The sequence below is a fragment of the Bombina bombina genome, chromosome 1 (genome assembly GCF_027579735.1).
Source record: "Bombina bombina isolate aBomBom1 chromosome 1, aBomBom1.pri, whole genome shotgun sequence".
In the NCBI taxonomy this organism is placed as follows: domain Eukaryota; kingdom Metazoa; phylum Chordata; class Amphibia; order Anura; family Bombinatoridae; genus Bombina; species Bombina bombina.
This window is the reverse complement of record NC_069499.1, coordinates 925,923,667-925,946,931: the sequence shown is the minus strand read 5'-3', so window position 1 is coordinate 925,946,931 and position 23,265 is coordinate 925,923,667. Positions and strand designations below refer to the sequence as shown.

General features: G+C 40.3%; 1 protein-coding gene across 1 annotated transcript in view; it reads left to right on the top strand.

Annotated features, from left to right (window-relative positions):
- Positions 1-14,198, top strand: part of NRN1L (neuritin 1 like) — a 300,670-nt gene extending 286,472 nt beyond the window's left edge. Inside the window, exon 3 of the mRNA XM_053696123.1 lies at positions 11,413-14,198. Coding sequence (XP_053552098.1) covers positions 11,413-11,692 — 280 coding nt within the window. The 3' untranslated portion in view covers positions 11,693-14,198. The remainder of the gene's footprint in view (positions 1-11,412) is intronic.
- Positions 14,199-23,265: the final 9,067 nt, after the last annotated feature.

Genomic DNA, 23,265 nt, shown 5'->3' with positions numbered 1-23,265 from the left:
GTAAACAAACAAACAATAAGCATCAGTCTTTCTTATGGACGATCGAAGTTGAGGTAATGTGCCCTGCATAGTTACCACCCTATGAGTACGTGAAGTGAGTGCTGGTAGCCTTCCTGTATAAACCACCTAATTACCCCTATCTGCTAGCTGTGCTGACACCTCAAAAATCAAATTAACTCCACAAATTCCAAAGTGTATCTACAACCAACAAAATAAAATAGGGCTAACTCATAAGCTCTCATAAAAATATACTATAATATACTATTTCAATCTCCTAACTGGAAACTCACAAATCATATTCAAAAACGTTCTCATCTTAAATCAAACTCATCTTAAATCAAGAGTATAAATTACAGAACTACCTATCTAATATCCTGGATATATAACTCCTTATATTTACAGGGGCTAAATCACCTGTCATAAGCTAATCTTTAACTCACTATATGGGTAAGTGAGGAATGAGTATATAGATATGTGAAAAACAAGTGGAAATGTGAAAAATCTGGAAGAATTGTTAAAAATGAAACATAAACATAAAGATAAAAATAAAGAAAAAAACAAAAACTAGCACAAGTCTTGCTCCTAGTGAGAAAGTAAAATATTATACAATATGGCAACAATAGCAGAAATATAAATAAATTATATTATATATATATATATATATATATATATATATATATATATATATATATATATATATATATATATATATATATATATATATATATATAAAAATGTAAAAATTAAAAAATATGGGAGAATGAAAAAGAATGGGAAAATGAAAAGAAAACTAAAAAAAATATGGGAAAATGAAAAAAACAAAACAGAGAGTACAAAGTGAAGACAACAGAAAACATTGCCATCCTATCTGTATATTTAATACATTGAGGACACGGGTTCCAAGTTAAAAAATCCAACAAGCTTCCATCTGTAGGTGGAGTTTGGCTCTATTCCTCCCCTTTTCAGAGGATAATAATAATAATAAATCTCAAGTCTTTGACTGTATGGCCTTCTTCCAGGAAATGTTGTGCCACCGGTTATTCTGTTTTCCCTGAATTCAGCAAATAGATAAAAAATTGGGTAGTGCAGGTGACAAAATATCTAATCTTGTACTTCTTAGTACAATACGGGTGTTGGAATCCAACTCCATTCACCATGTTGTTACAAGTGACGCAACTAGTGCATCTAAAACAGCCATTCTTCTTTTTTAGCAATGATTGGGTTTGTTTTTTTGATGTGAGATTTGTTGTGACCAAAATATCCCTTAGGTTGCGACCTCTCTTGTAGGCTAAGCATGGAGTCTCCCATTGGTGAAAAGTTAATGAGACATCAGACTGTATATATTTCCATTCCTCTCTTATAGCTTTGATGATGTTCGATTTATCTGGAGAGTATGTCGTAATTAACATAAGTCTCTTGGGGTGAGTATTCCTCCTAGGTGTTGTCTCTGATTGGGCCTCTTTAAGTTTATTAAGTTGTTTCCTCTTGTAGCCCCATGTTTCAAAGTGTTGTCTCATTTCATCTAACTGTATATTGCAAGTATCTCAATCCGTGTTGTTTCTGATAACCCGTTACAATTGGGCTTTAGGGATGTTGCGAATCAAAGATGGTTAATGACAGCTCCTGGCATGTGAGATTGAGTTTCTGTCCGTCTCTTTTCTGAAAAGAGTGGTACCAAGTTTACCATCTTGTCTGAAAATCCGCACATGAAGATAATCAATTCTTTCAGTGTCTTATACATATTGGAACCTGATGGTACTGGGTAGTGCATTGAAGTAGTTCATCCAGTTCTTTCCAAATTAAAAACAAGTTCTCAGTGTATCGACAATAGAAGGCAATTTGGAGCATGATCTCCAATTCATATTCAGCCAAAAAGGTTTGCAAGCGAAGGGGCCACATTGGACCTCATCGCATTTGCAGAGGTTTGTAGATAAAAGGTTTTCGCAAAGCGGAAATAATTCTTCTCCATACAAAATGTGAGTAGATCCACCAGCACATCCATTGGTCCTACATACGGTACCTTTCTCAAACATTTTGCTACTGCAGCTATACCAAGATCATGGGGAATGACTGTGTAGAGGCTGGACACATCAAGTATAACCAATAAATCTGAGTCCCTGATGTCTGTGACTTGCATGATATGGTTGATGAAGGAAGATGAATCCTGTACAAAGGAACACATCTGTTTGACCCAAGGTTGTAAATAATTATCCACAAACTGTGCTAGGGGTTGTAATAGTGAACACCTAGCTGAAACAATAGGTCTACCAGGTGGATTTTGTAAGTTCTTGTGAATTTTAGGTAGGGTGTATATTATTGGAGTGATTGGAAATTGTGGTTAATGCCCCTCCTACATTTAGACACCAATCAGCAAGCACTACCAAGGTGCTGAACCAAAAATGGGCTTTCTCCTAAGCTTACATTCTTGCTTTTTCAAATAAAAATACCAAGAGAACGAAGAATTGATAATAGGAATAAATTAGAATGTTGCTTACAATTGCATGCTCTGAGGCCTATCTATCAAAGTGTCAACCGCAAATACGCCGGAATTTCGCATCGTAATTGTTGCGAGGTTGATCAGACCTAGTTATCAAAGCCTCAAGACCGGCAAATGTTGAAATTCGTGACGTAACATACAAACCAGCGATCTCAATCCAACGCAGATCGATGCTTACGTCATTACAGCTCTATCTGACACTTTTTCCCAGTTATCAAACTTTTAACAGGTACGCTCGCGTCTTTTCCGACCCAGCGTATCTGGTTTTCAATCCACCACCCTGGAGGCCGCTGATGCCTTAGAAATCAATAGGAGTCTGAAAGCAGTGAAAGCTTATGTTTGATGTTGCAAGACAAAGAACTATAACCCATTGATTTCTAAGATAGAAAACAAGTAACGTTTACACCTAACATAAACCCTGAGTCTAAACACCCCTAATCTACCGTCCCCGACATCGCCGACACCTAAATAAAATGTATTAACTCCTATTCCACCGTTCCTGACACCGCCGCCACTAAATAAACTTATTAACCCCTAAACCTCTGGCCTCCCACATCACCACCAATAACTAAACCTAGTAGCCCCTAAACAGTCAGCCCCCCACATCTCCAAAAACTAAATTAAGCTATTAACCCCTAAACCTAACAACCCCCTAACTTTAAATTAAAATTACAACATCCCTATCTTAATATAAATTAAAACTTACCTGTATAATTAAAATAAACTATTTTAAACTATTAATTAACCTACCCTATTATACTACGATTAAATTAAAATACCAATTAAATAAACTAAATTACATATTAAAGAAACCTAACCCTACTCAACTTATTTAAATATACTATTAAACATTATTAAAAGTACTAAATTACAGAAAAAAACAAACGCTAAGTTACAAAAAAAACAAACACTAAATTACGAAAAATAAAAAAACAAATGATCAAAAATACAAAAGAATTACACCTAATCTAATAGCCCTATCAAAATAAAAAAGCCCCCCCCCCCCAAATAAAAAAAAACCCTAGCCTACAATAAATTACCAATGGCCCTTATAAGGACCTTTTGTGGGGCATTGCCCCAAAGATAACAACTCTTTTACATTGCAAAAAAATACAAACACCCCCCCAACAGTTAAACCCTCCACCCAACCAACCAACCCCCCCAAATAAAAAACCTATCTAAAATAACCTAAGATCCCCATTCCCTGAAAAGGGCATTTGAATGAGCATTGCCCTTAAAAGGGCATTTAGCTCTTTTACATGCCCAGACGCTAATCTAAAAATAAAACTTACCCAAAAAACCCTTAAAAAAAACCTAACACTAACCCTCGACGATCCACTTACAGTTCTTGAAGTCCCACTTGAAGGATCTATCCATCCGGAGAAGTGATCATCCAGACGTCAAGAAGTCTTCATCCGGGCGGCCTCTTCCATCTTCATGCAGCCGGAGAAGTCCTCATCCAAGCGGCAAGAAATCTTCATCCAGACTGCATCTTCTATCTTCATCCATCCAGCACAGAGCAGGTCCATCCTGAAGACATCCGGCGCGGAGCATCCTCTTCATACGGTCACCGCCGTAAACTGGAACTTCAATGCAAGTGACGCATATATATATAGAGAGAGTGAGTGGTATGAATTGTGACGTGTAAAGAAGATCCGCCTGGCATTCATAATGGATTGTAAAGAAGATAGTAGTACAGCTAGGGAGACCAGAGAGGATGGAGTTGCAATAGTCATGGCGGGAAATTATGAGAGAGTGGGTTAAAATCTTAGTTGTGACTAATTTGAGGAAGTGTAGAATTGTGGAGATGTTTTTAAGGTGGAAACAGTAGGAATTGGCCAAAGAATGGATGCGAGGGAAGAAAGAAAGATCTGAGTCAAATATTGACCCCAAGACATCGACATGCAGGTTAGGGGTAATAATGTTATCACCAATAGTTATAGAAAGATGGGGGGGTAGAGCTTTTAGAAGAAGGGGGTATAAGGAGCTAGTGAGTGGACATCCAAGAAGAAATATTAAAATGTTAGTGACACAGGTAGGAGGAGAATCACAAGAGGACTGTGTCACAAATGTTGAAGGATTGGAGAGTTTGGAGCAAGAGATGGAGTTTGGAGCAGAGATAATTGGTCATTCGATTTTGCTGTAAGAAGGTCATTAATCACCTTAATGATTGCTGTCTCTGTGGAGTGTTGCCATGGATTAAGGAGGGAGTTTAATGTGAGGAAATGTGCTAAATATGTATATACTAGCCTTTCCAGAAGTTATGAGGCAAGAAGGAGTGGTAGTTGGATAGGAAGGTGGGGTTGAGAGAGAGTTTTTTTAAGGATAGGTGTGATTAGTGCATGTTTAAGAGATAAGTAAAATATATCATTGCTGAGGGAGAGTATGAAAATGTGTGTGAGTATAGTAAGGGTAAGAGATAGGGAGTAGCAGTGAGGGGGTAGGATCATATACATATATATTTTAAATTTGCTGCCGAACGCTGTGCAACTTGCCCCCTGCGCTGTGCTAGGTTCTTTGCCGTGTCTCACAGCATCAGAACAAGGCTCCCATTGGAGCCTATGGAAGAGTGCTCTTGTGAGCGCCTAACTTGTAATACCAGGTAACATTTGCGTGCGCTAGTATTAGAGTGGAGCACAAATATCGCACTCTTGAAAGCACAATTTCTCCTGTTAAGTGTAGTCAGTCCACGGGTCATCATTACTTCTGGGATATTAACTCCTCCCCAACAGGAAGTGCAAGAGGATCACCCAAGCAGAGCTGCTATATAGCTCCTCCCCTCTACGTCACACCCAGTCATTCTCTTGCACCCAACTAATAGATAGGATGTGTGAGAGGACTGTGGTGATTATACTTAGTTTTCTTCAATCAAAAGTTTGTTATTTTAAAACAGCACTGGAGTGTGTTGTTCCTTCTCAGGTAGAATTTGAAGAAGAATCTACCTGAGTTTTTGGATGATTTTAGCCGGCGTAGCTAAGATTCATTTTGCTGTTCTCGGCCATTCTGAGGAGTGAGGTAAACTTCAGATCAGGGGACAGCGGGCAGGTTCACCTGCAAAGAGGTATGTTGCAGTATATTATTTTCTGAGGAATGGAATTGACTGAGAAAATACTGCCAATACCGATATAATGTAAGTTCAGCCTTAAATGCAGTAGTAGCAACTGGTATCAGGCTGTTATGTATATATGTGTACACTTCAGTATTCTGGGGAATGGCACTTCACTGGAATAATACTATATGCATATAACTTTTAGCCTAACTTGCAGTGGGAACGTCTAGCAACAGGCTGTTTAATGACATTTCATGTTATTTGATTTTAAACGTTTTTGCTGGCATGCTAAATTGTTTAATTATCTGAGGTACTGGGTGAAAAATAGTTTTGGGCACTGTTTTTCCACTTGGCTGTCGTTTATTTTAATTTAAGACAGTTTACTGAACTTCCCTCACTGCTGTGTGTGAGGGGGAGGGGCCTATTTTGGCGCTTTTGCTACGCATCAAAAATTCAGTCAAAAGTCTGTTTCTCTCCCTGCATGATCCGGATCGTCTCTACAGAGCTCAAGGATCTTCAAAAATTATTTTGAGGGAGGTAATCACTCACAGCAGACCTGTGAGATTGTGCTTTGACTGTGATAAAAAACGTTTATATTTTGTACATTTTTTTCTGCTATTAAGGGTTAGTTATCCATTACTAATGGGGGCAATCCTTTGCTAAATTTATGCCTTTACAGGGAAAAATTTGGTTTTTATAATTTCTCCGGTTCATTGTTATTCAACTGTCATAATTTTTTTCTGTGCTTCTTAAAGGCACAGTGCGTTTTTCATATTACTTGTAAATTGAGTGAAAAGTATTTCCAAGCTTGCTAGTTTAATTGCTAGTTTGTTAAACATGTCTGACTCAGAGGAATATCTCTGTGCTATATGTGCAAAAGCCAAGGTGGAGCCCAATAGAAATTTATGTACTAATTGCATTGATGCTACTTTAAATAAAAGTCATTCTGTACAAATTGAACATCATTCACCAAACAACGAGGGGGAAGTTATGCCGACTAACTTGCCTCACGTGTCAGTACCTGCATCTCCCGCTCGGGAGGTGCGTGATATTGTAACGCCGAGTACTTCAGGGCGGCCATTACAAATCACACTACAGGACATGGCTAATGTTATGACTGAAGTTTTGTCTAAATTACCAGAACTTAGAGGTAAGCGAGATCACTCTGGGGTGAGAACAGAGTGCGCTGATAATATTAGGGCCATGTCAGATACTGCGTCACAATTTGCAGAACATGAGGACGGAGAGCTTCATTCTGCGGGTGACGGATCTGATCCAAATAAACTGGATTCAGACATTTCAAATTTTAAGTTTAAGCTGGAAAACCTCCGTGTATTACTAGGGGAGGTGTTAGCGGCTCTGAATGATTGTAACACAGTTGCAATACCAGAGAAAATGTGTAGGTTGGATAAATATTTTGCGGTACCGTCGAGTACTGACGTTTTTCCTATACCTAAGAGACTTACTGAAATTGTTACTAAGGAGTGGGATAGACCCGGTGTGCCTTTCTCACCCCCTCCTATATTCAGAAAGATGTTTCCAATAGACGCCACCACACGGGACTTATGGCAAACGGTCCCTAAGGTGGAGGGAGCAGTTTCTACTTTAGCTAAGCGTACCACTATCCCGGTGGAGGATAGCTGTGCCTTTTCAGATCCAATGGATAAAAAGTTAGAGGGTTACCTTAAGAAAATGTTTGTTCAACAAGGTTTTATATTGCAACTCCTTGCATGCATTGCGCCTGTCACGGCTGCGGCAGCATTTTGGTTTGAGTCTCTGGAAGAGACCCTTGACTCAGCTCCATTAAATGAGATTACACACAAGCTTAAAATCCTTAAGCTAGCTAATTCATTTATTTCTGATGCCGTCGTACATTTAACTAAACTTACGGCTAAGAATTCCGGATTCGCCATTCAGGCGCGCAGAGCGCTGTGGCTAAAATCCTGGTCAGCTGATGTAACTTCTAAATCTAAATTACTTAACATACCTTTCAAGGGGCAGACATTATTCGGGCCCGGTTGGAAAGAAATTATCGCTGATATTACGGGAGGTAAAGGCCATGCCCTGCCTCAAGACAGAGCCAAACCAAGGGCTAGACAGTCTAATTTTCGTGCCTTTCGTAACTTCAAGGCTGGAGCAGCATCAACTTCCTCTGCTCCAAAACAGGAAGGAGCTGTTGCTCGCTACAGACAAGGCTGGAAACCTAACCAGACCTGGAACAAGGGCAAGCAGGCCAGAAAACCTGCTGCTGCCCCTAAGACAGCATGAAGTGAGGGCCCCCGATCCGGAAACGGATCTAGTGGGGGGCAGACTCTCTCTCTTCGCCCAGGCTTGGGCAAGAGATGTCCAGGATCCCTGGGCGTTGGAGATCATATCTCAGGGATATCTTCTGGACTTCAAAGCTTCTCCTCCACAAGGGAGATTTCACCTTTCAAGGTTGTCAACAAACCAGATAAAGAAAGAGGCGTTTCTACGCTGTGTACAAGACCTTTTACTAATGGGAGTGATCCACCCAGTTCCGCGGTCGGAACACGGACAAGGGTTTTACTCAAATCTGTTTGTGGTTCCCAAAAAAGAGGGAACCTTCGGACCAATATTGGATTTAAAGTTCCTAAACAAATTCCTAAGAGTTCCATCGTTCAAAATGGAAACTATACGGACAATCTTACCCATGATCCAAAAGGGTCAGTACATGACCACAGTGGACTTAAAGGACGCTTACCTTCACATACCGATTCACAAAGATCATTACCGGTATCTAAGGTTTGCCTTCCTAGACAGGCATTACCAGTTTGTAGCTCTTCCATTCGGATTGGCTACGGCTCCAAGAATCTTCACAAAGGTTCTGGGCGCTCTTCTGGCGGTACTAAGACCGCGAGGAATTTCGGTGGCTCCGTACCTAGACGACATTCTGATACAAGCGTCAAGCTTTCAAACTGCCAAGTCTCATACAGAATTAGTACTGGCTTTTCTAAGGTCACATGGGTGGAAGGTGAACGAAGAGAAAAGTTCTCTCTTTCCACTCACAAGAGTTCCCTTCTTGGGGACTCTTATAGATTCTGTAGAAATGAAGATCTACCTGACAGAAGGCAGGTTAATAAAGCTTCAAGATGCTTGCCGTGTCCTTCATTCCATTCAACACCCGTCAGTGGCTCAATGCATGGAGGTGATCGGCTTAATGGTAGCGGCAATGGACATAGTCCCCTTTGCACGCCTACATCTCAGACCTCTGCAATTGTGCATGCTAAGTCAGTGGAATGGGGATTACTCAGATTTGTCCCCTACTCTGAATCTGGATCAAGAGACCAGAAATTCTCTTCTATGGTGGCTTTCTCGGCCACATCTGTCCAGAGGGATGCCATTCAGCAGACCAGATTGGACAATTGTAACAACAGACGCCAGCCTACTAGGTTGGGGCGCTGTCTGGAATTCCCTGAAGGCTCAGGGATCATGGACTCAGGAGGAGAGTCTCCTTCCAATAAACATTCTGGAATTGAGAGCAGTTCTCAATGCCCTTCTGGCTTGGCCTCAGTTGACAACTCGGGGGTTCATCAGGTTTCAGTCGGACAACATCACGACTGTAGCTTACATCAACCATCAAGGAGGGACAAGAAGCTCCCTAGCGATGATGGAAGTATCAAAGATAATTCGCTGGGCAGAGTCTCACTCTTGCCACCTGTCAGCGATCCACATTCCTGGAGTGGAGAACTGGGAGGCGGATTTCCTAAGTCGTCAGACTTTTCATCCGGGGGAGTGGGAACTCCATCCGGAGGTCTTTGCCCAAATACTTCGACTTTGGGGCAAACCAGAGATAGATCTCATGGCGTCTCGCCAGAACGCCAAGCTCCCTTGTTACGGGTCCAGGTCCAGGGACCCGGGAGCGGTCCTGGTAGATGCTTTGACAGCACCTTGGACCTTCGGGATGGCCTATGTGTTTCCACCCTTCCCGATGCTTCCTCGATTGATTGCCAGGATCAAACAGGAGAGAGCATCGGTGATTCTAATAGCGCCTGCGTGGCCACGCAGGACCTGGTATGCAGATCTAGTGGACATGTCATCCTGTCCACCTTGGTCTCTGCCTCTGAGACAGGACCTTCTAATTCAGGGTCCTTTCAAACATCAAAATCTAATTTCTCTGAAGCTGACTGCTTGGAAATTGAACGCTTGATTTTATCAAAGCGTGGATTTTCGGAGTCAGTAATTGATACCCTAATACAGGCTAGGAAACCTGTTACCAGAAAGATTTACCATAAAATATGGCGTAAATACTTACATTGGTGCGAATCCAAGAGTTACTCATGGAGTAATGTTAGGATTCCTAGGATATTGTCTTTTCTACAAGAGGGTTTAGAAAATGGTTTAGCTGCTAGTTCCTTAAAGGGACAGATCTCAGCTCTGTCCATTCTTTTACACAAACATCTGTCAGAAGTTCCAGACGTTCAGGCTTTTTGCCAGGCTTTGGCCAGGATTAAGCCTATGTTTAAAACTGTTGCTCCACCATGGAGCTTAAATTTAGTTCTTAACGTTTTACAGAGTGTTCCGTTTGAACCCCTTCATTCCATTGATATTAAATTGTTATCTTGGAAAGTTCTGTTTTTGATGGCTATTTCCTCGGCTCGTAGAGTCTCTGAGTTATCAGCCTTACATTGTGATTCTCCGTATCTGATTTTTCATTCAGATAAGGTAGTTCTGCGTACTAAACCTGGGTTCTTACCTAAGGTTGTCACTAACAAGAATATCAATCAAGAGATTGTTGTTCCATCATTGTGTCCTAACCCTTCTTCAAAGAAGGAACGACTTCTGCACAATCTAGATGTAGTCCATGCCCTGAAATTTTATTTACAGGCAACTAAAGATTTTCGACAAACTTCTTCCCTGTTTGTCGTTTATTCTGGACAGAGGAGAGGTCAAAAAGCTTCTGCTACCTCTCTCTCTTTTTGGCTTCGTAGCATAATACGTTTAGCCTATGAGACTGCTGGACAGCAGCCTCCTGAAAGAATTACAGCTCATTCTACTAGAGCTGTGGCTTCCACTTGGGCCTTTAAGAATGAGGCATCTGTTGAACAGATTTGCAAGGCTGCAACTTGGTCTTCTCTTCATACTTTTTCCAAATTTTCCAAATTTGACACTTTTGCTTCTTCGGAGGCTGTTTTTGGGAGAAAGGTTCTTCAGGCAGTGGTCCCTTCCGTATAAAGATCCTGCCTGTCCCTCCCGTCATCCGTGTACTTTAGCTTTGGTATTGGTATCCCAGAAGTAATGATGACCCGTGGACTGACTACACTTAACAGGAGAAAACATAATTTATGCTTACCTGATAAATTCCTTTCTCCTGTAGTGTAGTCAGTCCACGGCCCGCCCTGTTTTTTATGGCAGGTCTAAATTTTTAAATTATACTCCAGTCACCACTGCACCCTATAGTTTCTCCTTTCTCGTTTGGTTCTCGGTCGAATGACTGGGTGTGACGTAGAGGGGAGGAGCTATATAGGTGCTCTGCTTGGGTGATCCTCTTGCACTTCCTGTTGGGGAGGAGTTAATATCCCAGAAGTAATGATGACCCGTGGACTGACTACACTACAGGAGAAAGGAATTTATCAGGTAAGCATAAATTATGTTTTTGCGCTCCACTCAAAATTTAGCCCATATTCAGTAATGCTAAAAAATGAATGCTCTAATTATGTGAATAGAAAAAAATGTATGTCCTTATGTGATTGTGTTCTAATTTTATTGATAATTGCTTATGTGTGTGAATGTATTTTAAATCTATATCCAGAGTCATTTCACACATTAGATGGTTTAAGGTTAAATACTGTTTTAGCTTTAACAACTGTACTGATATCATCCACTGTTTCTCATTATCTTTTTGTAGGTCTTGGGATGAGTTTCACAAGTGCGCCAGTAATGTTCTAGTTAACTGTCCTGAGGAAGCAGCAGCTATTTGGGAATCTTTGCGTCAGGAATCCAGGAAAATCCAGTACCAGGGCAACTTGCATGATCTATGCAGCTCCAGAAAGAACAGCATGAGAGGGTACGATACCGGAGAGACCAACAAGGAAACTCTGAGAGGTTCAGCTTATCTTGCACAGTTCAGCCTGTCGTCTGGCATCTTTGCATGGTTACTTCAATGGATGATCCTTCAACAAGCATGATAATCTTCACAGCTCACCCACCAACCAAATCTGTACCAACAGATCTTAAGAGGAGACTATGACCTACTGTTTATTAATGTAGGAAAATACGTTTTAGGCAGGGGGCCAGGGCACGTGAGGTGCAGACTATAAAGACCATAAACCTCATAACTGCAGATATCATCTCGTGTCTACACACTCCTTGAGGAGTTATAGATATCAGCCATGTGTACCATATTAGGCTCAGATTACCTGGAGGGACTACCCATTTATCTCAGCATTCCTGCACTACTAGTTTTAATTTACAAATACAAGGTACTTGTATAACTTACTGGCTTAGTCACATCAGACAACAACTTATTTTTTTATAGTCAGGTTCAGTTTATTCATCTTAATGAAATGTATGTCTGGCACCTCTATATTTGTAGAGTAAGAATGCAGTATGATCAGTCTTGGTATGATGCTCCAAAAATTAACATAATCGGTCAGTTGTCCTAAAACATCGGGCACCCTGGCTCTTCTCAAAGGTGTAGGGGGTATAATTCTGTAATAAGATCTGTCTGTAAGTGGTTTAAGAGCAGACAAATAACAAAATTGCTAATCTGCCTGTCTGCATAAAGCTTTAAATGACCACTTAGTCTGGGAAAATCAAAATATCTAAGTCAATTTCCATCTCTAGCACGTACCCAATATGACAAGATTTGTAAGACTTGCTTCTTTCACTGATATTACATTTCATACTGTACTGATCTTGCAATGGACATACTAATATTTGTAAATATGGCATACCTTGAACTAAGTATGTTTTCAAATGATTTTACATCCATTCTCAGGAATCTCTCAACTCAAGCTTTCCTAGTCAGTCCAGAATATTTAGTGCTACATGGATCCTACCATTGTCTTGTTTAAACGCTACTAATTTATATTTGGCAACAGTCTACATTTCAACTCCCAGAGAACCGTATCAGCTTCCCAAATCCACCGTAAAAATTGAGAATGGTAAAACAGAATACAGAACCAAATGCTCAGCTACTGACTTGGCTGGATGGCAACAAACTTGGCTGACAGTACCTACAAATTTCTAAAAAATATATATAATTAACTCTAATCAATATCTGTGCATTTATAAATTTGTATATGAATAAATAGTATACATATAGCTTTCTGTGTTCTCACAAATATTTGTATAAATAATGATACATTTCACATACTGTCAAACTCACACCTTTATATGCAAATAACTGATAGAATTCTATATGTGTATGTATGTATGCATCAGCTTCTCCTGTCTTCAAACCCATACACTGTTTTACTATGTGTTTAGGAATCAAATTCAAAACATTGACCCTAAACTATAAAGGTTTCAGCAACCTTGCACCAACTATATTTCCTAATTTATCTTTCAATACTCCCTGAGCCACAATCTGTTACCTAAATTAGTTTGTTCCCGTCATTCCTACGTTCCAACTCTTACTTCTACGACCCATGTCTACTCTCTAGAACAGTATACCCTGCTCCATCAGACAGTCTCTCACCTTGCATAGCTTCAAGTGCTCATTGAAAACCCTTCTATTTAGAGAGGTTTAACCTATTCCATGAAAGTTTTTTTTGTAACTGCCAAAAATAAAAAAATCTTTAAAGTGAAGATAAACTTTGATGAATGAAAGCCCGTTATTTAAAAATACTATTAAAAACAGGGTCACTTTCATTCATCAAAGTTTACAAAGCAGACATTTTGGTAAACAAATTACCTTTTTTCCTTTTCACTGCTACAGCAGCTTCCACCACCTAGAGATCCTCTATTCACACGTCAGCAATGATTAATCCTGCTTCCTCCAATCACAGCTTTCCCCCCAGGGTAGTCATTGCCTGAGGCCATGCTGTGATTGGAGGAAGCAGGATTAGTCATTGCTGACGTGTGAATAGAGGATCTCTGGGTGGAGGAAGCTGCTGTAGCAGTGAAAAGAAAAAAAGGTAATTTTTTTAACAAAACGGCTGTTTTGTAAACTTTGATGAATTAAAGTGCCCCTGTTTTTAATAGTTTACCTTCACTTTAACCCTGCCACAAATAAAAGGTTGCATGATAAGCAACCCCACACATTCTGGCTCCTCACCTGTAGATTGAAAGCTCCTCAGAGCAGGGCCCTCCTCATTATTTAATTATTTGTTTTCTTTATTTTAATTTGTTTATATAGCTATATTTTTACTATAAATGAATGCCTTTGTGTATTTCTACTCATGCTCTGGACTTTGTCAGCACTATACAGTTAAATGATTCTATATATAATTACATGCATTCATACATACACAAAAACATTAATTATCAGACTGGCTGTGTGTATATAATATTGTCTTACAGTAAACTGTAGGATTTCATATTTTTGTTACTTCTGTTGACATGAAAAAATTTAAAAAAAGCAGAATGTTTATAATGTATGTATATAATTATTATAATGACTTTATGTGGGTTCCACATTTTACTAGTATTACCAAGTATGCATAAAATAAATGTTTTTAGTTTCCCTTGTTTCTTTTAACTTTTTTTATTAATATTAACAAACTTTACATTTTTGTTTCCATCCTGTCATCTGTGAATATGTTTTGAGAATTTAAAGAGATGTGATTGATACTGGATGACCTTTATACCATTTATTTATTCAAAACACTGATTACGTTTTTCAGAGATATAAAATCTATAGAGAAATAAAACCTATAGAAATTGTAAAGAAAATGTCAAGACGAAGTGTACTATAAATGTAAGGGCTTTGCACCCATATCACTTATGCGGATATTACGTCACTGTATATAAAATGTTGAAAATGTTTTTGGAAAGCTAATGGTATGATCGAAAACTCACTGGCCTGGAGAGAAATCACACAAAAGCTTTTTTTTTTTTTTAAGCATTATAAGATAATGTGTGTGTCGCCTTTATATCCAGAACCCGCATAGTTAGATAACAGCTATCAGCCTAAAATTTGCCTTTCAACAATTCTTTGAGGGACCACACTGTACTGAGTGACAAGACATCTTAGATAATCTCACCAAACAAAGAATTTTAGATCCTCGGGCCCCAAGAGGTCTCTCCAGCTTCATCTATTCTTATGTTATTCTATACACCTAATTCACTAAACTCTTAAATAGATTAGGAACAACCATAGTCTCAGAAACCTTGCAGTCACTTCAGCAGCCCTAGTTTCAGCACTGCTAAATTCTTAAACAGAGTGCAGCCATATTAGACTATAAGTACATGCTTTATGTTTTCTGCATGCTCTAGGGCAGTGATTTTCAACCTTTTTTTTGCCACGGCACATTTTTTTTACATTAAAAAAATCATGTGGCACCCCACCATCCCAAAATTTTACAAAACCACACATATACATATATATGTAGATATATGTATATATATACAGCATATAATATATATATATACATACACACACAATTTAGTAAATTTTAGTCAATTAAATTAAGCTTTATTAGCATGGCAGTCACTACAACTGTATTGCCAAATCTAGAGGGGAGGGAGAGAGACACATGGGAGGAAGGGAGGGAGAGAGACACAGGAGAGAGAGAGAGAGACAGCATAGAGAGAGGGAGACACAGGAGAGAGAGACAGCATAGAGAGAGAGAGGGAGACACAGGATGGAGAAATAGAGGGGAGAGACAGGAGGAAGAGAGACAGGGGGAGGGAGAGAGATACAGGGGAGAAAGGGAGGGAGAGAGACACAGGGGAGGAAGGGAGGGAGAGAGACACAGGGGAGAAAGGGAGGGAGAGAGACACAGGGGAGAAAGGCAGGTTCTGAACTCAGAAGTAGCAGTGGTACCATTACCAAATCAAACTGAGGACACATACCTTTAATCTGCACTGCAGGCAGCTCTGTGCCGGCGTTAGCTTTGCTAGTCATGGTGACACAGTCACTGACTTGTAATGCACTGACTGAGCACTTCACAGTACGGCACAGGCAGCTCCTTCTTTCCCGCTCAGCAGGAAATTACAGTTTTAAACCATAGCGTTGCCACAAGTTACCATGGCAATGCTCTGATTTAAAATTGTCAGGAGTAGGAGACAGCGGGACAGGCAGATGAAGGAGGGGTGGGCGTGTGTGGGGGGGGCGCAAGACATTCTGAAAGGGGGGGTAGTTGAAAAAAATAAAAATTTGTTGTGCTGAAGCTAGTAGTTCCGCACCTGGTCTTACCGGTAAGAAGATCCCCAGTCAGACTCAGTCCAGATCCTAACACAATTGCTTGCTGCCAGCCTGCAACCAAGTACGCCTGGCTGTCCCGCTCTGTATAATATCATGTCCCGCGCGTTGCACTTGCTCCTCCTTCATGGCGCGCACTGACTGACTAATAAGCAGAGGTGGTGGCCACTGGCCAGCACAATGCACATGTGTTGGGGGGGGGGGTGCTGCGCTGTGCACAGTGCACTAACTTAGTTATTAGTAAATATACAGCTTAGGGAGGCAGCCTGCTTGCACACAGTGCACTCATTAAGTAACAACTTACTAAAACAATACTGATATGTGGCGGCCCAATTCGGCTCTGTGCAGCTGCCGGCCGGCCCGCCCTGTGTAAATGTTGACGTCTGCCTGATGAGCCTGTCAGTCTGTGACAGTGGCACACCTGACAATCTCTACTCACTCACTAGTGTGCCACGGCACAGTATTTGAATATTACTGCTCTAGGGATCCCTCATAAAAAAGGAAAATATTTTACCTCAAAATTTCACACACCGCTGTAAAGAGTCTTTAAGCATTCAATCATGATGCTAGTCCTGTGCAGGCACAGTCATGTTATTTTCCTATTCAGTTTAAGGACGTTTACTATGAAACCTCACAAAATTTCAGTAAAATCTCATGAGATCACAGCAAAGCAATGCATGACCTCAGCACTGCTGATGCTGATTGGCTATTGTTTTGGGTTTTTTTTTTACTTTTAGCTGGACAGCAGCTGAAATATAAATGTTCACAGAGCACTTACTCTGGTGAGCTGAAGAAATTGTGAGGTAAAATACCTTCCCTTTAATACATATAGATATTCAGGTGCTATTTTCATGTCATCTTTTCACAGCTATGCTGCCTCACTTTCAAGTGATTTAGCATGAGTATTATGTCCCTTTAAATTGGGTTTTATGTCTCTTTAATTTAATGATGTATGGAAGCGTGCAGGAGGTCCCAGTTCCTTAATCCCCAGAGTAAATGCATTAATTAAAATTCTCTATAATCTCAATTATTCCAGGGGCCCTGACACACTATCTTTTTTTAATCAGGAAGTAGAGAGACAAAAAAGAGAGGCGCCTTTAATAGGCATTGTTGTGCCACAGTTCATTTTAGGAAGTGTTTGAGTTTGGTTATTTAGACTAGCAAGTATCTCATTAACATATGAGTGAGAGCCCATTTGTTTGTAATTCATTCCACCAGAGCATAAACAAAATCTTAGACAAAGGGACTCCACTCCCTTGAGTTGGGACAACAGTCCTCTCTGTTCTGTTGGTAAAGCCCCCCCCCAGGTGATATCCTGTTCAGGTAACTCCTGGACACATGCTTTTTGTTATCTGATTATTATTATTTTTTCTTGCGTTTACAAACAGCAGGGGTTCTTCCTGGCAAGAGATAACCTTTTGACACATGTGATCCAAGATAATTGTTAGCCAAATGCTCTTGCTTAAAGGATTACTTTCTGTTATAATTTTTAAGCCAAACAACTAACATATTAAAGTTAATAAACATTAATTAACCTCTTAAGGACATATGACGGAATTTTTCCGTCATAAAACAATTGAGCAAACTGAAAGCTGTGTCCTTAAAGGGTTAAAACCCACTGACCTATATTTTCTCCAAAACGAAGTTTCATAACGTTATAAAAGTTATATCTTTTATTCCCCGATGATGTCACGTTATCCTGCCCACTATTTTCAGCACTGCGTGTTCAAAATACTTAAACCAATGAAATTGTGTTTAAAGCGCCATTTTGAAACCTAGGTATTGTAAACGGATTGGTACAGAGCAAAGGATACCCACGTAGTGGATTTGGAAAACAATTAAATTTGCAGACAAGATTTCTGATATACGGTAGAGATATGTTAATGAAATGCTATTGATAAAAAGTGTATTTGGGGTAGTTAGTTAGTAACAGGCATAGAAAATATTTACTTACAGTGGCCCTTTAATTAGAATGCCAGATCCAAGATGATTTTAAATACATTTCCTGTATCAAATTAATTCTTTTTATAATTTGATAAAATAATTCTTCTGATATAGACAGCTCCCCACAGATGATGTAACATATTCCCCCTTTTCAAATTCTCTGGATGTCAGAGACATGCAGAGGAATTGACCTAGATTCAATGCAATTTGTGTGGGAAGGCTATTGTCAAACAGATTTTAGGTTCTTGCTTTTAGATCCTTGAAAGCAAACATGCAGGCTGGGTATGCTCGACGTCTGGTATCCTCAGTCAGCGACCCCTCTCCATTTCCTGGCCGCTCTGCAGCATCAGGGGAGAGGAATCTCCGGCTAAGAATACTAGACAGGTTTGGAAATTTCATAGTGGAGCCGGCAGCAAGATGATGGATCACGTGTGATCAACCTGTTATCGGATCCGGATAGAGCAACAATTTCAAAACCTCTTGTATTGAGTTTTTATCTCAACGGATCATCCCAGGTATAGGCCAAATAACTGCCTGTCAAGCTGAGGATTTCAGTTCACCTCCCGGCTTTATGGCGGCACCCCATTGTGCATTTGGTGCAGGAAGTGTAATCCTATAGTAACCCCCTTTGAGTTTGGAAGATTTTCATGTAACTCCAAGGCACTCCCTTAATCATTGTGTCCTTTGGAAGCATGTTGACTCTCTTTTGGGGTTTATCAGAATGCCTTAAAATATTGTGGCATTTGTCAATCTTCAGTCCTGTGGACTCTTTAAGGGGTGGTATCCCCTTCCTCCTGGAGTTCGGTCACTGGCAGAACCTCCGCTGTCATCTGGTGTTCTCCTGCTGTCATCTGGTGGGATCCTGCTGTCATCTGGTGGGTTCCTGCTGCCATCTGGTGGGTTCCTGCCATCATCTGGTGGGTTCCTCCCATCATCTGGTGGGCTCCTGCCGACATCTGCTGGATTCCTGTTGTCATCTTAAGGGATCCTGCTGTCGTCTGATGAGTTCCTGCTGTCTTCCTGTAGATCTCTGGATTGAAGTGTAGTCCTTCAATCTGGGCACACAACGTCTGTTCCTCCTCTGATGGCGTCATTCTCTTCATCATCAGGTCTGGATCGGATCAAATTTTTACTAGGAAGAGATAACTGAGACGAGTATCTGGAATTCATCCTTTAAACATATCATCAAGCATTTAAATTCTTGACCCACTGAGCTACTTTATTTCTACCGGGTCTTCTACCCTTCACTACTGTGGTGCAGGTATATCATTTAATTCCCCCTCTATGACTTGTAATTGGGACCTAGGATGGCACGCTCGTAACTGATTAATATGAACCTATTTATCTATAAAACTATCATTTTTGGGGATCCTTATTTTATAGGCCACTGGAGATATTTTGTCCGTAATGACAAAAGGACCCTTCCATGATGAAAGAAATTTCTTCTCCTTAACCTGATCTCTACCAAAGTTATAAAGATAAACTTTATCGTTTACTTCATATTCCTTTTTGGACGTTTTAAGATCATAATAAGTTTAAGCAGCAGTTGCGGCCTTCTCTATGTTTCTCTGAGCAAATGCAAAAGCATATTGCAGATGCTTCCTCAAGTTCTCTACAAACTGATGTGTAGTGGCAGCATTTTATTTAAATTTTGGTCTGAGGTGCGATACAGTAAATGCTGAGGTAGAACCATTCTTCTACCAGTCATCAGTTCAAAAGGTAACATCTTAGTAGCATTACTTGGAGTTGCTCTTAATGCCATTGGGATTAGAGGTAATTCTACATCCCAGTCTTTACCCGTTTCACTCACAAACTTTTTGAGGATTTTCACAATGGACTGTTTGTAATGCTCTACACCACCACTTGAGGCAGCTCTATATGCAATATGGAGCTTTCTTTTAACCCCTTGTATTTTCAACATTTTGGTTATCACTTCGCTAGTGAAGTGGGTTCCCCGATCGGATTCGATTCTTTGGGGCAAACCAAATCTGGAAAATATGTGGTTGATGAGCAATGCTGCGCAGGTTTCTGCACTATTGTTAGGTGCACTGATGCACTCTACCCATTTAGTGAATAGGCATGTTACTGTCAACATGTATCTGTTGCCTCTTGATGACCTAATTACCGGACCAATAAAATCAATTTGTATATCTGACCATGGCATTACCATCCCCCTTTTCTGCAATGGTGCGCTGTGCTTTGGTGCAGTGGGTTGGAACTGTGGACAGATTAAACAACCTTGACAGTAGGTTTGAACATCCTTCAACATATGCGGCCAAAAGGAGTAATCACACAATATTTCATATGTTAATTTTGCACCACGATGACCAGATGTGGGAGCATCATGGGCATGTTGAAGCATGAGACCTCTGAGGTTCTAATTAAAAAACCATCCTGTAATTTGAATTGTGATCTGCACTTCATTAAGATCTTCCTTGCCAATGCAATCATCTTTTGAGATGGGGTTGTTTTCAGGATCTTCTATGTGTTTATAAAAGATGCCTACAATGGGATCTTCTTTTTGACTAGTGATCAGGTCCTCACTAGGAGAATCCTGACTCCATTGTACCAGGTTAGGCTTACTCTGTTGTGTAGCCTGGTTTCTGGTAATGGCTTCTACTTGAATTCCCCCCAATTAAATGGTCGATATTAAGGAGTTCTCCAGTTATGGCTCCTTGTTTGGCTAATGAATCCGCAAGATCATTGCCTTCCTTATCAGGACCTTGAGTTCTGGAATGACCCTTGGTCTTTTTCCAGTGTATGGTTAAACCATTTGACACCACTAGCTTATCAATTTCACAGAACAACTTGCCATGTTTGACTGGTTTGTTGTTAGTTTTCTTCATGTCATTTCTTTTCCAAGCTGGCAGGTATTCAACAAAACTGTCTATTCACAAATTCCTGAATACCTTGTTCAATAGCCATTTCAATGGTTTTTAGAACAGCAGTTAGTTCTGCTACTTGACTGGATCTTGGTCCAATGTTGAACCCTGCAGAAATATTTGGGAATCCATTTGCCCAAGTTATACCAATACCAGCGACTAAGCTGCGCTCATTTCTCTTGTAAGATGTATCGAGTCCACAGATTCATCCTTACTTGTGGGATATTCTCCTTCCCTACAGGAAGCGGCATAGAGAGCACCCACAGCAGAGCTGTCTATATAGCTCCCCCCTTAGCTCCACCCCCAGTCATTCTCTCTGCCTGCTTAACTGCTAGGAAGGGCAAAGAGCTATGTGGTGACTAAAATGTAGTTTTTTACTTCTCAAGCAAAAGTTTATTATTTTAAATGGTACCGTTGTGTACTATTTACTCTCTGGCAGAAAAGGGATGAAGATTTCTGCAAGAAGGATGATGATCTTAGCACTTTGTAACTAAGATCCACTGCTGTTCTCACAAGGCCTGAAGAGTATAGGAAAACTTCAGTTGGGAGAACGGTTTGCAGACTAAGCTGCGTATGAGGTATGTTCAGTCTATATTTTTCTAGACAGACTGTGTTAAATCTAGAAAAGGCTGGCAATATCCCCATGAGGGAAGGGTAAGCTGTATTCAGATACTTTAACAGGAATTTCAGCTTGCTTGAAGGGCTCATTAGTTACTGGTGACACTGTTAGGAAAAAACGTTTTGTTTTTTTGATGCATTTATAACGTTTTTTGAAGGGACTAAAGGAGTCATTGTGGCTTGGTTTTGAGTTTTTTAACTCACATGGTTAATTAAGAGACACTCTGGTGTTTCTCTGGTAGGCCTCAAAACATCGAGTGAGGTGGGAGGGGCCTTTTTTCGCGCCTCAGTTGCGCAGTTTCCTTTCCCCTGAGACATATCACTGCTTCTCCTATCGTTTCTGCTGTGTTTGAGGGTTGTTAAAGAAGTTTTTTCCCCCACAAATCGTTCTGAAGGGCAGGTAGGAGCCACAGCAGAGCTGTGGTATGGTGCTGAAAGTCTTTTTTACTGGGTTTAACGTTTTTTCAATCCGTTTTTGCCATTAAAGGGTTAATTGTTTATTTGCATAGCTGTGCAAAGTTACTAAGTCTTTAAATGCTACTGTAAAAATTTCGTTAAGTTTACTGCTTTTTTACACTGTTTTGCATAACTGGTGCAGCTTTTTTTCTCTTAAAGGCACAGTACCGTTTTATTTCTAAGTGTTTTTTACTTTGATTACAGTGTTTTCCAAGCTTGCTTGTTACATTACTAGCCTGTTTAGCATGTCTGACACCAAGGAAAATCCTTGTTTAATATGTTTGGAAGCCATTGTGGAACCCCCTCTTAGAATGTGTCCCAATTGTACTGATATGTCTATAAACTATAAAGAACAGATATTAGCACTTAAAAATAGAGCAATAGATGATTCTCAGTCAGAAGTAAATGAGGGTTCGCCATCTAGCCCTCCCCAAGTGTCACAACCAGTAACGCCTGCACAAGTGATGCCAAGTACCTCTAGTGCGTCAAATTCTTTTACTTTATAAGACATGGCCACAGTTATGAATACAACCCTCACAGAGGTTTTATCTAAACTGCCTGGTTTACAAGGAAAGCGGGACAGCTCTGGGTTTAGGAAAAATGCTGAGCCGCCTGACGCTTTAGTAGCCGTATCCGATATACCCTTACAATGTTCTGAAGTAGGGGTGAGGGATTTGTTATCTGAGGGAGAAATTTCTGATTCAGGAAAGACGCTTCCTCAGACAGATTCTGATATGACGGCCTTTAAATTTAAGCTTGAACACCTCCGCTTATTGCTCAGGGAGGTATTAGCGACTCTAGATGATTGTGACCCTATAGTGGTTCCAGAGAAATTGTGTAAAATGGATAAATACTTAGAGGTTCCTGTTAACACTGATGTTTTTCCAGTTCCTAAGAGGATTGTGAATATTATTACTAAGGAGTGGGATAAACCAGGTATTCCGTTCTCTCCCCCTCCTGTTTTTAAGAAAATGTTTCCTATATTTGACACCTTGCGGGACTCATGGCAGACTGTTCCTAAGGTGGAGGGAGCTATTTCTCCAACATAGGTGTGTCCGGTCCACGGCGTCATCCTTACTTGTGGGATATTCTCCTCCCCAACAGGAAATGGCAAAGAGCCCAGCAAAGCTGGTCACATGATCCCTCCTAGGCTCCGCCTACCCCAGTCATTCTCTTTGCCGTTGCACAGGCAACATCTCCACGGAGATGGCTAAGAGTTTTTTGGTGTTTAAATGTAGTTTTTATCCTTCAATCAAGTGTTTGTTATTTTAAAATAGTGCTGGTATGTACTATTTACTCTGAAACAGAAAAGAGATGAAGATTTCTGTTTGTAAGAGGAAGATGATTTTAGCAAACGTTACTAAAATCGATTGCTGTTTCCACACAGGACTGTTGAGATGAAGTAACTTCAGTTGGGGGAAACAGTTTGCAGACTTTTCTGCTTGAGGTATGACTGGCCACATTTCTAACAAGACTTTGTAATGCTGGAAGG